The sequence below is a fragment of the Cryptomeria japonica genome, chromosome 2, assembly GCF_030272615.1.
Source record: "Cryptomeria japonica chromosome 2, Sugi_1.0, whole genome shotgun sequence".
NCBI lineage: Eukaryota > Viridiplantae > Streptophyta > Pinopsida > Cupressales > Cupressaceae > Cryptomeria > Cryptomeria japonica.
In genome coordinates, this window is record NC_081406.1 from 648292373 (window position 1) to 648308756 (window position 16384).

The 16384-nt window shown below is 35.8% G+C and overlaps 1 protein-coding gene across 3 annotated transcripts in view; it reads right to left on the bottom strand.

Annotated features, from left to right (window-relative positions):
• Positions 1-3540: 3540 nt before the first annotated feature.
• The window catches only part of LOC131054658 (rho GTPase-activating protein 7), a 62539-nt gene continuing 49695 nt past the window's right edge, over positions 3541-16384 (bottom strand). For 2 of the 3 annotated variants that reach the window (XM_057989212.2, XM_057989220.2), the window contains 3 exons: positions 10662-10731; positions 10246-10458; positions 3541-4109 (listed from right to left, as the gene is read on the bottom strand). In XM_057989212.2, coding sequence (XP_057845195.2) covers positions 3915-4109; positions 10246-10458; positions 10662-10731 — 478 coding nt within the window. In that variant the 3' untranslated portion in view covers positions 3541-3914. The remainder of the gene's footprint in view (positions 4110-10245; positions 10459-10661; positions 10732-16384) is intronic. The other variant, XM_057989226.2, reaches the window with a different exon arrangement.

Here is a 16384-nt window from a genome sequence, read left to right on the forward strand (position 1 = left end):
ATTGCTTGACTTATCTTTCATCTACAGCTTTGATAACAACACTTGGTTCTTGCAAGCATGAAACATTAGAATGACCTTAACTAAACATTAGAGATCTTGAATTCTTTGACATATACCAAAATTCACAGTTAGGTGGTAGGTTCTTGATTTTCACATAAAAAATGAGCTCCTATACTACATGAGACACATTCGTATTCCCACTAAGGAACCACCAAAGATGATTTGGGACTTTTAAGATGGTGCTACTGCTAATTTTACAAAATTATTCCTATTGTCTGCAATAGGGTCATAGAAGTGCAGTTTCAAGTGACATATGCAAAACAAGCAATTGTAGATAAAGATCAAAACAAATGACTAGGGCTAACATCCTCCTCTTAGTTGTCTTGTTATAATTGTTTTTTGTTTTGAGCTATTGTCTTGTTTGGACTTTGGGACGTGACTCTTTCCACTTACCTTTCTTTTTGTGAATATGCATAACACTATTTTGGAAATGATAATATAGATCCTTATCCATTAAAAAATAATTATAATGGTAAAATTCATAAACCCTGTGTAGGGTCCTCCAAGCCTTGTGTAGGGAGTTTGAAGCCTAGATACATTGATTTGGCCTTGTGGCCATCAATGAGTGTTGACCCAATAAGAGAAGTCTTGAGACTGACAATTTTGGAAGTGTGGCATTGTTGAGAGCCAATACTTAGGTGTGAACCTTGTCTTCACAAATTATGATCAGTTGCCATGATACTTGACCCTATCCTCATGGCATTGACTCAATTCATATTAGTTTTCCCAAGCCTAGAAGCCAAGTAATGTATCCAAGGGTGTCTAGAAGAATGGAGTGTATGATAATTGACTTTGTATGTTGAAATCATTACACATGCCCTTACATTTGCATCATACACAAGTCAAGGATGATAGTGCGGTGTGCAAACATCCTATATGGATAGGACACAAGAATTTGTACTAGATAGTGCTAGGTGAAATGTATTTAATATCTTAGACTTACAAAGACATATGGGGAAGTTTGTGCATGTGATGATGCCATGAAAGGTCTAATATCCCTATGTATCAGACTCAGAAAATCAGTGAAAGACAAAAAAAAAAATGCATTGAGAAGACAAAAGGTTGAATTGCCTAATGTTTGGTGTTGAAGTGAGGTGTGGGGAACCCGCCAAGTCAAATACCTTGTTGTAATTTCAAAGGGTGGAAAAAGAATAAGCATTTTATTTACTGTCCTAATAGACCATCCATCATAACAATGATTACCAATGATGTGTGTGTTGCAAACAAAGTTCTAGAGGAAGGTTCTTTCTATTGTAATACCAAGTGAGTGTTCATAGACCTTGTGTAGGATCCTCCAAGCCTAGAGTAAGGAGTTTGAAGCCTAGATGCATTAATTTGGCCTTGTGGGCATCAATGAGTGTTGACCCAATAGGAGAAGTCTTGAGACCAACAATTTTGGAAGTGTGGCATTGTTGAGAGCCAACACTTAGGTGTGAAACCTGTCTTCACAAATTATGATCAATTGCCATGATACTTGACCCTATCCTCATGGTATTGGCTCAATTCATATTAGTTTTCCCAAGCCTAGAAGCCAAGTAATGCATCCTAGGGTGTCTAGAAGAATGGAGTGTATGATCATTGACTTTGTATGTTGAAACCATTATGCATGCCCCTCCATTGAGGGTATTGAGGAAGATTGGGAATAGTGTGTTTTGGTGAAGAAACATGATGTGAGAAGTTTGATGCAGAAGCAAGGGTAGAACTCAGTATTTCATATTAGTAATAATATGAAATAAGATCTCTCCAATGTTTAGGATAAATCATATATACACAGAAATCAACGTTGAAGTTAATATTATTATTAATCATGCAAGTCAAATGAAAAATGTTGTATAATAAACAGATTTGAATTCCCCAACCAACTTTGAAAGACGGAATGAGCACATTTAATTCAAAATCACAAGGACGGAACTTATTTGTATATATTTCAAAGTTGTTATCATAAATTACGATGGTGCAGATATTTCAAAAAAAGCAAGCCGTATCCATCATGAATGAGGAGAGATGCTCATCCCAAAACAGGACTCTCCCCCATTTTATAGATACAGCTGAGATCGATCACATGAAAAATTAATGATGAAAAGACTTTATTTTTTCTCAAAATTTCAAATAACTCTTACTGTGAAGAAACCAAGCCCTCTTTGTTCTGAACACTTCAATGCATATCCCAGTAAGATTAGTGGGTAACCTCAGACCAATGGTTTTTCTGGATGGAATATCAAACAAAAGGCTAAGATGCATTTTCAAAACACACAATGAACAACATTGACTCTGCATCGTATATAGAGATGGTTCTTCATGCTACTTAGTATGTTGGAAGATGAATGTATGGATGCAGATTACTATTACACAGGAAATTCCAATATGCGCTCAATATTTGCTCTATGAAGAAAACCACAACTCTGGTTAAAAAGCTATCTCTTAGGATGTGTAAATAATGTCATTACAGAAGCAACTTATGATGCTGGTCTACCAAATTTCTGAAACAATGTTTAAAATTTAAGGAAACAAAAGGTGTAACCCGACTCCACACTTACAATTGAAAGCTCCAATAATGAGTAACAATTGAAAACTCTGATAAAGAGTAATCAATATATATTTATGCTTTCTAGTGGCCTGTTCAAATATCATACAGTTATTAAATCTATGGAAAAGTAGATGTCTAACTGATAGAAATTAGATTTAAAAAAACCTTTGACATGTAATTCACCGCACGTGTATGAGGATACTAGTTTTTTCTAAAACCAGCTGGACTGTTAAAAATTTTGAATATTTTATATTATAAAGTGTGTGATCACCAAGACCGTAATTTACTGATAAAAAAAGAAGAAAAAACGTAATTAATTATACAATAAAATATGAAACTGCTCCTTGAGAGGAGAATAAATGCATGTAGTATTTAAAACACGAATGTGATTGCAATCAATTTCAAATGCACCTACCAATGTCCGTTGTTGACAAAATAATGCCTGTAAGAAAACAATAGCCAAATTGTACTGCAAACCTATAATATGTTATTAAACTTCTTGAGAAACATACTAACTTTCGTTGTTAGTAGCTAATCTTTCTCTCTATTCTTGGTTGCACAATTGACAAAATTTATGATAGTGCATCCAACAAAACTACCCACCCATATGTGGGCCACTAAGTCGTATTCCAATACCAGCTCGTGCAATGGCATAATTGAAAAGGCTAAAAAGGTTAATTATAATTCTGCAACAAATAGTTGACTGAGATCATGAAATGCCATGATAAATACTTGAGTATTGTGTATCTTAACTGTCAACATATAAGTTCTCAATTTTCATGCAATATTCTTTAAACAATTAAATCACATCTATACACACTATATTAAGCAAGATCAGAAGATTATGCCGTCAAGGAATTTGAAGCAGATTTGAACTGTGTCTCCAGCCCACATTATATGGAAACTGGCATCTAGATAACACACTCACCGTAATTGCTTGAGTTAAGACAAAGTAACCACTAACAAGATACTGAATGTTGCACAAAAATCAATCTTATTGTACAACTTTTTGATACATGTTGAATGATTATGCTTTATAGTCCTCGTGCAAACAAAGCACTCATTCCCAAAACAGAAGCTTATGAATACAAGACAACATTGTATTAACATGGCCACCTTTCAACTGCTACAGAAAAAAACAAATTTGGCACAGACTCTGTTATGCTGTTCCAAGAATATACATGATGCAATCCAGTGACATACCCAATGGACGGGAGATTCAAATGAATCTGTATATGATAAAAACAAAAAAAAAACTCCCAATATACACAAGGAAACAAACCCACAATTTACTAAAATTGAGCCTGCCTCTATAAAGAAAAACTTCTCATTGTGGGCTAGTCCAAGGAGGAGATGTAGTGTACATGAAACCGTGAGAAGCTGGAGTAAATGTAAGATCAAGATTGTGAAGTTGTTCCATAAGTTGGGATCTTCTCTCCTTGAAGAAGTCCAGCCGTGTAGTTAATTCAACTAAGGCAGAAGAAGCAATTGGTTGGCGCTGGTATGCAGCAGAATCTGTCCCCTGATCAAAACAAAAGGAAAACAAAATTACAAATACTTCAAAAAACATTGCACTTGTAGAGACACCAAACTTCACCTTACTTTGTAGAATTTGTTAATCAATCTCAATAGATTTATTCTAAGTTCCTGAATCATGGAATTTTTCTGGCGATTCCAAGTACAAAACGTACCGGAATCGGATTCTGAAATGAATCTCCTGTGGGTACCTCTGGGGTTCACGTTTTTAGATGCCAAAATGTTTCCAAAATGTTTAGTGATTGTAGTTTGATCTTTTCGATATTCTTAGGACAGTTTTGATTAGTGAACTCATAACTTATCTATGATGAGATTCTAGTTTGATCTTTTTGATATTGAAAACTGAATTTAAATTAGTATGCTATGTTTCAAAATTTGAAATTTGTAATTGTTCCATTTAAATTAGTATGTATGTATGTATGTATAAATTAGCAAATGTATGTATGTGTGTGTGTGTGTCTATATGTACATATATTATTTTGTATGAACGTACTGAAAACGTACCCAACCCACAAAAAAATTTATAACATACCAACATTTCGTACCCACGTACCCGTACCCGATTCAGCAACTTAGGATTTATTTATTCAAAATAATCTAATGCTCCAAATGCAATCAAAAGTAATAGTCCAATCCAGCCTATCCATACTTGAGATGCACCATCATCATATATATCTATGTTGCACAAGCATATATCCCCATTCTTCCTGAAGTCCCACTGGACATTAGGAAACATCTCCGATTTCAGTCAGCGATGCTTCACTGTTTCTAGTGCAAATGAAAATGTTCTGGTTACATATGAGGGATGTCATTCCTATGCCAGTGACACCAGGGCATTCATAAAGACACCTCTATTTTCCTTCTCTCTGTTTTTGACTAAGAAATAAGAAGATACAAAATGGCCACCTAACCTTTGGCAAACTAGTATGAGATTGGGGTCTGTAATGTTATTGTAGCTATGGTCGGATTCCTTCAGGCCGACATATATAACATAAAGGTTGTGATAATATAATTATTATGATATAATGATTATATTAATATTATTATTGTGAAATGATTATATTAATATTATTATTGTGAAATAATATTATTATATTATTATTGTGATAATATAATTATATTATAATTATATTGTATTATTATATTATATTAATAATATAATAATTTGGAAGATTGGCGTCCCTTGGTGAAGGGGTCATCACAAAAGATATAAAGGAAGACTAATCTTCCTCTCTTGAAAAGATAATATATAACACACAATCTGATTTATCGAGTATAAGCAGTGCTCGGGGGAGATGATAAGCATTTATCATCTATGGTTGGGAGGGAAACAATGATTGAGTCATTGCCTGTGGAAAATCGAGCACCATAAACTTAACATGGTATCAGAGCATTAAGGATTCTGTGCCTATTATTTAGTTTAAATTACACAGGTCTTAGGTTCATTGATTTTAATTTTTTGATCATTGAATGATTGATCAAGTTAGCAGAGCCTTCAAAGAAATCGTTCTCAAATATCATCAGAGTGAAGGCCAAGCAATAATAGAAGAGCTGATCGCTGTTTTCTCATTGCTGCTGGTGCATTTGATTTGTTTGTCAGTTTGGAGGCCTCACATTTTTCGTATTAAGCCTGCTGTGCGCGGCTTTCTCAGTTGAGATACCTTTCATGGTGGTTCACAAGAAGGCACTTTGTCTAAGATTTCCTCTCAATCCAAGCAAGTTACAGTCCTGTGAGTATTGTGGGATCTAGACATCGATAAATAAAGTTAAGAAAGACATGACAAAGTCTTGTTCAGTGGAGGATACAAAATCTCAAAAGCTTCTAAGATTCATTTGTTTGCAGACAGTGTTTATTATTTTGATTTGGATTGGCTTTCATATTCGAATTTGAATGCTCCCAACTGTAGACAAAAGCGTTATTTGTTTGTCTCGATACTTTGTCAAATGGTCTGATCAATTTCAGAAAGCAGCACCCCTTTGCATTCACTGGAGCAATTCCATATTTTGTTTGATCAATGTTATTATTGGTGGCAGCAATCATTGCTTGGTCAAGCCGTCTTGGCCATGGATATCGGTTGATCATGATTGGTTCACATTGAAATCCTAGAGGCATTTGTTGCTCGCGCTTTAGGGGATGTTTGACAGCCTAGGTTCAATTATATTGTGCAGGCTGGTAGCATATTGGAGTTTTCTGTTTGCACTCCAATTATTGCAGTGATATATTTTTTATCAGGACTTTAGTTTCTAAAGGCTTGCCCCCCAAATAATTACTTTGATGGCTTCTTGGGGTTATTCGCATGAGTGTGGTCTCTCCAGATTGCAGATCAAAATCAGAGACACAGCCTGAAATGTACTCTGTCTCTGGTGGGATCTGTGCAGGCTTATGACCACCACGTGTTTCTTTGCTATAAGAACCCTGAGAGTTGGCCTCCTAAGGTGGAGGCTGCTGAATCCGATCGCCTTCCTAGGATCCTTGCTGCTGCTCTTAAAGCTCACAAGAATGAGATTCCACGGAAGACACATCTGACTATATTTGAAGGGCGGGATGGAACAGAAACTTCAAATGAAGATGTTTTAATATTTCCAGACATGATCAGATACAAGGGATTGACACACTTTGACGTTGATACATTTGTGGAAGAGGTGCTTGTCAAAGATACAGAATGGTTGTCAGGAAATCCCTGGGAAACAACATTTGCCTGGAAATGTTCATACTTGACTGGGATGGAGTATCTTTCCTGTATGATTTTTAAATTTTGAAGACTGTTGCGGGTAATTAAGAAACTCTACAGGAGACAAGGAATCGTGAGAGTTATCACAGAAATAGACAGACAGTGAGCTTGTATCTGGATGTGACTGAAATCTGTGGGTTCTTTCTTTGCATTGGCCAAAGCATGTCCAGCATATTGCCTGGTTCGAGTGTGCAAATACTCTGCAGTGACTCTTCCTTCATATCGGATTAGAGATTCAGAGGAAGCTTGAGTGACCGATGGAGCGTGCCAAGTCCTTTGCAGAGGATCAGCAAGCTTGTGAAGCAGTGTGGCTTCGAACGCTCCTTGCTTGGTCAAACATTGGAGCTACTGTAATCTATTGTATCAAAGCTGTGAGAATGCTGCCCTTGTTGAGAGGGAGTCTCAGAATTCAGATGTTCTTAACTTCTTATTATGTGATAAAATGCAATCTTCTGTGAGAGAGAAGTTAGAGGTATCAGCCCTTGTAATGCATTTCTCTTTGAGAGAGACTTGAGGTGTAAGCCCTTATCTCCACCCTCTGATATGGTTCATGGTGGATGTCATGTGTGTGACGCCATGGCAACACCACGTGAGAGAGTCTGTGCTGATTTTCCTGTACTAGTGTGTTTACCCTCTGGATGAGCCATGGTGAATATCATTGTGAGGTGACGATCTCACAATGATGAACACTTGTGGATCTTACCATCATTGTGAGGTGACGATCTCACAATAATGGTTGATATCTCGTGAGGTGATATCTATGGATATGCCATAATGGTGGAAATCATGTGAGGTGATATCTATGGATAAGCCATAATGGTGGATATTGGGCAATTTAAAATTTTGAAAAACTATTTTCTATATGGGAATGTAACCTCCTCTCTAGATAGAATTCCAATCTGCCGGAAAGTATTTTAGATAGGTATGGGGAGCAGAAAACTAAAACTAGTTATTTCTTAAGCAGTAAAATAGATTCTAAATTCCTTTGATTGGAGTGGACATTAGTAAGTTTAAAGCAGACTCTAACAGTATTTTGCAATATTTGGAGAACATGGGAATCAGTCAACCATATTTTACCAAGTCAGGAAGCTTTGTCTAAGAGGAATAAAATTATACAAATTTTTAGGTCCATTTGGTGGAACCTGTACCACTGCGATCTTGAAGAACATCAAAATGAATGACTAACTAGTACCCAAGAGATACTTGAGTATCTTGGAGAACACCACTATAAAGATTTCTAACACGGCTCTATGAACTACCAACTAGTTCCCTTTGAAACCCCTATTCGTCCATGTTGAACACACATAACATCATTATAGCATTCTAAAGCAATTTGATACAATTTTATGAAGTTTAAGATTTGCACCAGCTTAGTTCATTATTTTTCCTTTTTTTCAAATATATAAATCTATAAATCATTTCTAATATTTTAAGCATGTAAAATTACATATTTTATTGCATTGAATTGATTCAATTTATGTAAATTTGTTTGTTGATCAATATTTAAATGATTTACAATAACACAAATTTATCCGACTGAATCATTTCCAATTTTTTATGTTTTCTGTATATAGACTTTTACATTTTATGATAAAAGATGTTATTTTTGTCGATTCATTAATTCAATTACCATATTACTATATTATGTTTCAATTTTTCTAAACATTTTTTTTAAATTTATGTTCATATTGCTGTATTTTTTTAGACAATATGTTTATCAATATTGTAAGTTAATACAACAGAATCTAGTTCTAGATCAAATTTGAACTCGGGAAGTAGAAGCCATCCCATTGGTAAACACTTTCTGTTCAGATCCATGGGGTACAATGAGGGACACAACCAGGGTGTTGTTTTTGCCCTGGGGTTATTCCTAATCAAACCCAAGAAAACCCACTTCAAATCCAATGAAATTTGATAGATTTTGTAAAGAACCTAAAGTATTTTGGCTTTTTTTTTAATGATCCCTCGTTCTTCTATGCATCTCACCTAGCAAATCATCCTTACACAATTCCTAGCCTTGGTTGACCAATTAGCTTGAACAACCCAATTTTTCGTTGTCAACTTCAATGTCAAATGGAAGGAAGAGTCAATAAATGTTTTATTTTTTGTTTCATCTTTACTTGGGTAGAGTATTTTAATGGGTTAAATCTACGCAAATTTCCTTATAAGTAGTAGTGTATGGAGTGATGTACATGAAATCTGACCTCAATGGAATGCACATCAGGCTCATTGAATAAAATTTGCACGTTTTATGTTTAAAGCTTGCTATGATGCATATAATTTAATTTACACTATGCTCATGCTTAAAGATTATCAATATACTATTTCCAGAAGGATGCATATATTTTAACTTATATTAAGACAATCACAATCCCTCCATCTCCTGATAGAATAAACCATAAAAGTATGGAATGCATGCATATATTTTAATTTATATATTATTATATACTGGGAATTTAGAGCTTTGGTAGCTTCTATATAGTACTATATATATTTATTAACATTTTAAACTATTAAAGTACATCTTTTTTATTGTCTTACTTGGAAAGATTTTTCAGAGTTTAAAATTCTAAATATTAAGTTAACATTTTGAGAATATAACTGGAATTTGGATTGAATGAAGGTGAAAAAAGAGAGCATGTGCATGTGATTTTTTTTATATGTATTTGTACAGACAAACCCAACCCCAAATCATTTTTTGAATGAATCCACAAACCAGACAAGTGAGCCCAAACCCAAACTCAAACCAGTATCAGTAACTAAGCTACAAGCCATCATCTTCAAAATCAAAATTTAATGATATCAGACATCATGCCAGTTTTAAGCTGCCGGAAGCAATTTGAGGGAGAAGCATATATGAGGCATTTCATTTATGCAAAAGATTTACCAGTATTAGAAACTTGTTTACCGCAATTCTATAATATACCTCAAGGGATACAAATTTCCCATAGTATCATAACCAATTCAGACCAATGTAAGTACTATTTCAACGACATAGTTAAAACTGACGAAACTTTATGCTAAAAAAGCTTCCCAGGCAGCCATCCAGCCATGCAAAATGGGCCCTTGCAGTTGAACACCCTCTGCCAGCCAACCCTTCCCCTAACAAAAATCCCTTGCCCAGCCTACAGCTAGCCATGATCTTTCCCCTAGAAACAAATAGATCTTGCTATCAATTGGCAATACCATCCTCCCACTCTCTTGTAAGCTCATGTTCCATTCCATCAAACTAACTATGACAATTCTTGGAAATAGAACTCATCCCCATGCTGTGTGTACCCATCAGTTTTTCTAAAATCTCTCATATATTTAATCAGATTATAGCATACCAATTTACATTGCATGTTAAGGAATATAAATTGAAAAAGTCTATTCGAATGTAATTCTCACCTCTGCTTCTATGAGATTTGATTTGATACCACTATGGACATCTGGCTCGTTTGTTATCTCTTCTGTTGAAAGGCTTGTTGATGCTTCTGTGCTTTTAGAATCAACAGGGCTCATTGAATCAGGCCGGTGCCTCCATGGGAGTTGTCTATTCTTCACAGAAGGTAAAGTAGGTGGCCTTGACGTGCGCCAGTCACTTCCCATGACACTATCCTGCTAGATAATAGCACAAGGGGTATTGCAGAATAAATTGAGATTTATATTCACAAATTGTAGCTACTTCCAAACAAATTTTAGATGAGAATTCACAAGGTAATGTCTATAAATATTAAATATGAAGATCACAATATTGGCTTTGTATTTACTATTTTAAACAGCGGTATGTATAAGCAAGGAAACAAAGATGTTTAGGGTTGTACCTCACTGTTCTTTTGCCTTTCATGATGGCACATAGCAAGTGTCAAATCAACATCCTGCTGCAAAATTTTCCTGTGTCAAATAATAATAACATAAACATTCAGTATGATTGACACTTAAAAGCATGTCAAAGCCAAGAATAAAACACTAGTTTCAAAACCTATACTTCACTGCTCTCAAATTTTAATACATAAATTTTACACAGTATCAAAATAATCTATGATGCATTAAGAAGACAACATAATCCCGAAACTAGAAACTCCAAATAAATCCCTTCATAATCCTGAAACTAGAAAATCCAAATAAATTATTATTACTGTCATCAAAAAACCCAATCTCTGTCATCATAAAATACGGGGCACGGACAGCAGGGAACGGCGGACCATGTTCCGGTAAAGGGGTACTTTTGGGCCATTTTTTAGGGCACAACAGGAGACAGCTATTACAAAAAAGCTAAGTTACCGGTTCGGGGTTCGGGTTCGAAGAACCCGGTACGCCGGTACGGCAAAATTTTGAAAAGGGGTTTGGGTTCGTTAGTACAAAAACATGTAAATTATATATATATGCAGCCTATAAACATGAATTAAGATTAGCATGTCACATAGCATCATATAAACAACAAAACAAACATAAACTTGTAATCATAGCATCATGATCATACCATAACAGCATCATATACATCAAGTTTAATATCAAAATGATAAAATATTCAAGTACCATTGTTTCAACTTTCAACAATTTAAAGTTTGATCATCAAATGGATTCTCTAATGGAGGTTTGGGGCAATGCCCCCAACGGGGTCAAGGGGCAGCGCCCCTTGCGGGGGTCTGGAGGCAGCGCCCCCCAGCGGGGTCAAGGGGCAGAGCCCCTTGCGGGTTCGAGGGGCAGCATGGCTTGCATCAATTTTCTGCTTTTTTTAAGACGTCAGGAACAAGGCCAAAGAAGTCGAAATTCTGATCAAGGTGCATTCTCCCGTACGGAAATTGTGTTTTCTAACTTGTTCTTTCGTACAGACTTGTGCTTCTCTCTTGGTTGTACGATGCATAGGTGTGTGGCTTGAGACATAGGGTCATTTTAATTTTTTATGTGGTGGAATTCAAAAATAAATAAATTTTGCAAAAAAAAAATCCATTTTTGGGCTGTCAGACCCCTGGGTTCGACTTGGATCCTCTTGGGTTCGACCCTGGGCCCTCTTGGGTTCGCCCTGGTTCGAACCAGACCCGAACCCCGAACCAGGACCGTACCGGACCAGTACCAGGGGTCTAGGGGGCCGAACCCGGTAACTCAGCAAAATAGGGAAATTTTTAAAAATATAGAGAAATCTAAAATATTCATATCATAACCATGATAAAGCATTCATCAGAGTCTTTGTAGAAGCTTAATACATAACATTAAATTTGAATCAAGATTTCTTATGAGAATTGACAAACAAATAAACAAAATTCAAATGCTTTCATTGATGATGGGCATACATATCATACAAGGAATTATAACCAATTGCCCAAAGGCTCCAAGTTTCAACTACAAAATGACAAAAACATAGAAAACATATGGCTGACCCTAATCAGCAGACACAACTGGTAAGTCTGTATCAAAATTAGAGCTCAAGTTTGAGTCACTGCTAGTCTAAGAGGCTCTCATGCAATGGAACCCCAAATCCCCAAGGCTCTGAAACGTTTTGGAGATGGGGACAGGGGTGCCAAGGCAGGGTACACGTCCCTAGGGAGAAATGTAAAATACATTTACTATCACTGTAGTTATGGCAGAGTTTGGAGGAATCATAGTCACTAATAAATAGTTGGCACATTTTACAATTAATACTTAGTATTTACAACTACAACAGTGATATGAAGATAAATATGATGAAAAGGAATGCACTCTCATGTTCAACATATGATGCAGAGGTTGTTAGATAATAATTTTAAAAAAAAATAAGAATAAATACAGCTAGGAAACATTTCCAAGGTAGAGAATTTGGATTTACTTCAAGGAATTGAGACTCGATGTGGTGATCTACCCAGCCATACATGAAATAGAGACTGGGTTGTAAAACATTTGTGAGTTGTCCCATATTGAACATGGCTGACAGACAAATATCCTTCTTATCTTTTCTGAAATGACTAGAGATCCATTCTATGATCCACTGTGGAAAAGGTGGTAAGAGAACAAGATATATTCACATCTAGATGGGTTCTCTTAAGTATAATCAAACAATTCATAGAGAGGATAAAATTGAGGATGAGGCCCATTATAGAAGAATGGCTCTATTGCCAATCATACACTATATTATGGATTCTTCAGACCACCACATACCTGAACCAGTTCAATTCAAGTCTGGACCCCACGTCTGATTCCTCTTGGAAACATCACGGGTTCTTCAAACAGCCATCTCAGAAACATCCTGGAAATATTTCCCAGATTTACAAGACCGACGGGAATTATAAGCCATTTCCCAAAAGGACCTCAAGCACTGGCATATCCTAACAAAAGAAAAAATGATAAAAAGAACTAGCATAACCTACACCTTTCCAAACTCTCTGCAATCACGCATCATCCACAAACCTAACCTGATCACTTCATGTTCCTCCATAAATAATTATATGGTAATCAATATTACAATATTCGATGTTGTATTAAACAATGGAGACCGAGTCTCCTTATATAGATTTACAAAGACGATGTTTCTAAAAGAAACAATTGTGAACTGAAACCAGAAATAGAAACTACCTGAGCAAACTAGACAATTAGATGACCATTAAAGAAACAATACATTATTCTAACACCCTCCCTTATGGTCATCATTCTAACTACCAAGAGAAAGAAAACAGAGAAGGCTGCCCCCTTCTTCTCAGAATGTTTTGCGACAAGAGCCTGCCACTGACCCTCCCAGAATCTGCAGAACTTCTGGATATCACAACATCGAATATTGTAATATGGTATCAGAGAAAAACAATGGGATTTTGAAGTAAAAATTCGAGCCTCTTTACCTGGATTTTTTCCCAAAAATTTTTAATCAATATTTTTTATGAAAAAATTGTTGGAGTTCTTCGAGGCTGTTTTTTTTTGTAAGGGTTTTTTTCAGCCCATTGTTTTCTGTCTGGAGAAACTTCATGGGCATCTGTTTTCGTGGGTCTGTTCTTGACCAAAATTGCAGGTATTTTTTTCTGAGCAGCACAGTTAATTTTTCTGCGGCAGCGCGAAGGTTTTTTTGTGCAATTTTTCGCGATTTTGTCTACCCACAAATGTTAGCGGTTTTTGTGCGCCCGACCCATGTCGGAATTTTCCCTGTTGATTCTATGTGTGCGATTCTTCTCCAACAGCGATGGCTCATGTTTGTTTCCACGGTTTTTTTCCAATGGCACGTTCTTTTTTCGGCGGCGTGACTACATTTTCTGGGTGTCGCGATTTTGTGTGTGCAGTGTTTGTTTTGTGCAACAAATCTGCTCGCGCAACGGCGAGCATTCATGTTGGTGTCCGGGTTTTCTCTGCCCAGGGCTCAGTCTTTTTTGGCCTCCTACAAGCCGCCCCTGTTTTTCTGTTTGCATGGCTGTTTAGTGTTTCCACGCAGGTTTTTTCACAACACAAATTTCCTTCTACTGACAGGATTTTTTGTGCGTTTTTTGTTCTCAACAATCAATAAAGTTGTGGTTCACAGCAATCAAGCCTGGCTGATACCTCCTAAAGGTTTATTGAAACTCAATATAGTTAACACCTCCAAATGCAACCCACAGTTAGCAGGGGCTCCTGCTAGATGTGTGATAACAAATGAACATGGTGACTTTAAAGGGGAGAATATTTCTTTTGGGGGCCTAAAACTAAAAATTCAAGCTGAATTGTTAGCTACAATTGAAGGTGTCAATTTGGATGGGTTGGGCTGTAAGAAGTTGATAGTGCAAGAAGAATCTTTGTTGGTGATTTCTGATTTGCCTAAAATGCTTGCCCAATGTCGGAAGTTTAAAGTGACTTCAGTTCTATTGATTATTTAATGACAATTTTTTCTACTTATTGTTTCTGAGAATGTAATAAAGTGGCAGTTTTCTAGCCAACTCTGGCATTGACTTAGATCCTCACAGCTGAAATTACTGATTAATTCAAGGCCTGGGAAGGGTTGTGCTATTTGATTTTCTTTCAATCCCTCATCTGGATGGGACCATTTAGACTTGTAAATGGACCCTTTTACTTTCCATTTGTTACTGCCTCTGTAAGGTGACAACTGAATAAAAGGTGAGGTGATATCATGATAAGGTATGCGAAAAACCCAATGGCATGTGTGGAATAGATTGTCCCACCCCACTGCAATTTTATCAGGAGATATAGCATTATAAATTATTATATGTATTTCATATTTAAAACATTATTCTACATATTTATTATTTATCAATTACTTATTTATTGTTGATTTATTTTATATTTATATATTATTTACTGTTAATGATTAATTGCAATTTTCATCCCTTAAATTCCCCATACCCTCATTCCAAAACCATGTGAATTTTATACTTTGGTCATATTAATCTTCAACAATTAGGATCTTTTTGGCATGAAATGATTAAACTAATTTATCAACAGTTAGTTAATGGTGATAAAGTTATAAAAGTGTGCCAGGAAGGTCCCTATGGCCTTGAAGACCTAAATTTGAGCCTAGCATTGGGGGCTCCAAATATTGACCCCATCCTAAATTGCGAAGAGAGCACTGCTCTAGTTTCAAAAAGCAAAACTTGAAAACTGTTTTGGGCTGCATGAGAAAGAAAAGTAGAGCTGTTTCCCTTTAATTGGATTGAAATAACAGCAGCAACATTTTTCCCCAAATTTTATGAATTTTTCAGCTGTTTTTAGTATTCCAAGTAATTGAATTCCATTTTACTTTCCAAGTCGATCGTGATTCAAAGTAAAGCTACTATTATCAAAATAGAATTATATGTTCTCTAAAATCACTTTGTATGCGCCTCATACATTAAAAGTTTATTTTGTGTATTTAAGTAATTTTTACTTTACTAAGTCCCAAGTCTGAGCCAAAATTTAAAGCTGTCAAGTTTTTGGCAAGTTTGAGTTTTCAAATTATGACAACCATCACTTCCAGATTACCACCATGAGTGCATGAATCTGAATTTGGAGCACTTCGTAGTTTTTGTATTAGGGTTCTTATGAAGAGACAAGGGCTAATATACAGTGCAAAGATATAGATCCCATGACACTGTAAGTACTTTACCAAAATTTTATTAAAGAGGTTATTCCCAGATTTATTCAATGATATTTATTTCCTCCCAGAAAATTCAGAACCTTCGGCGAGCAAAATTTTACTTTGGATCTCCTAAAAGTGGAACAATATCTAAAATATTTAAACTGTTGATTTAGTACCCTTAAATTCCCAACTTAAAAACTACTTTCTGAGTGTGACCATCTGGGATCATGTAGTTTATTTGCAGCTCAAATTGTTTAGAATTCTGCATATGTATAATAGAGTTACATAAAGCATTCAGTATTTCTTCTACCTAGTTATTTCCAAGATAATACTTTGTAACAGAAGAGGCTTGCAATTCCACGCTAAACTATAGTAGATTCTTTTTTGCTTGATAAACCTCGGGCAAGGTCATGAGTCAACTTAACACAATGTAGAGTAAACCTGAACAAAATTCTAGCATAGTGTAAGCCACATTCATCACATCTGTAAACCTTGTTCATGCTCAAATATATAACATAACTCAGGTCTTTCCAAAAGATACTT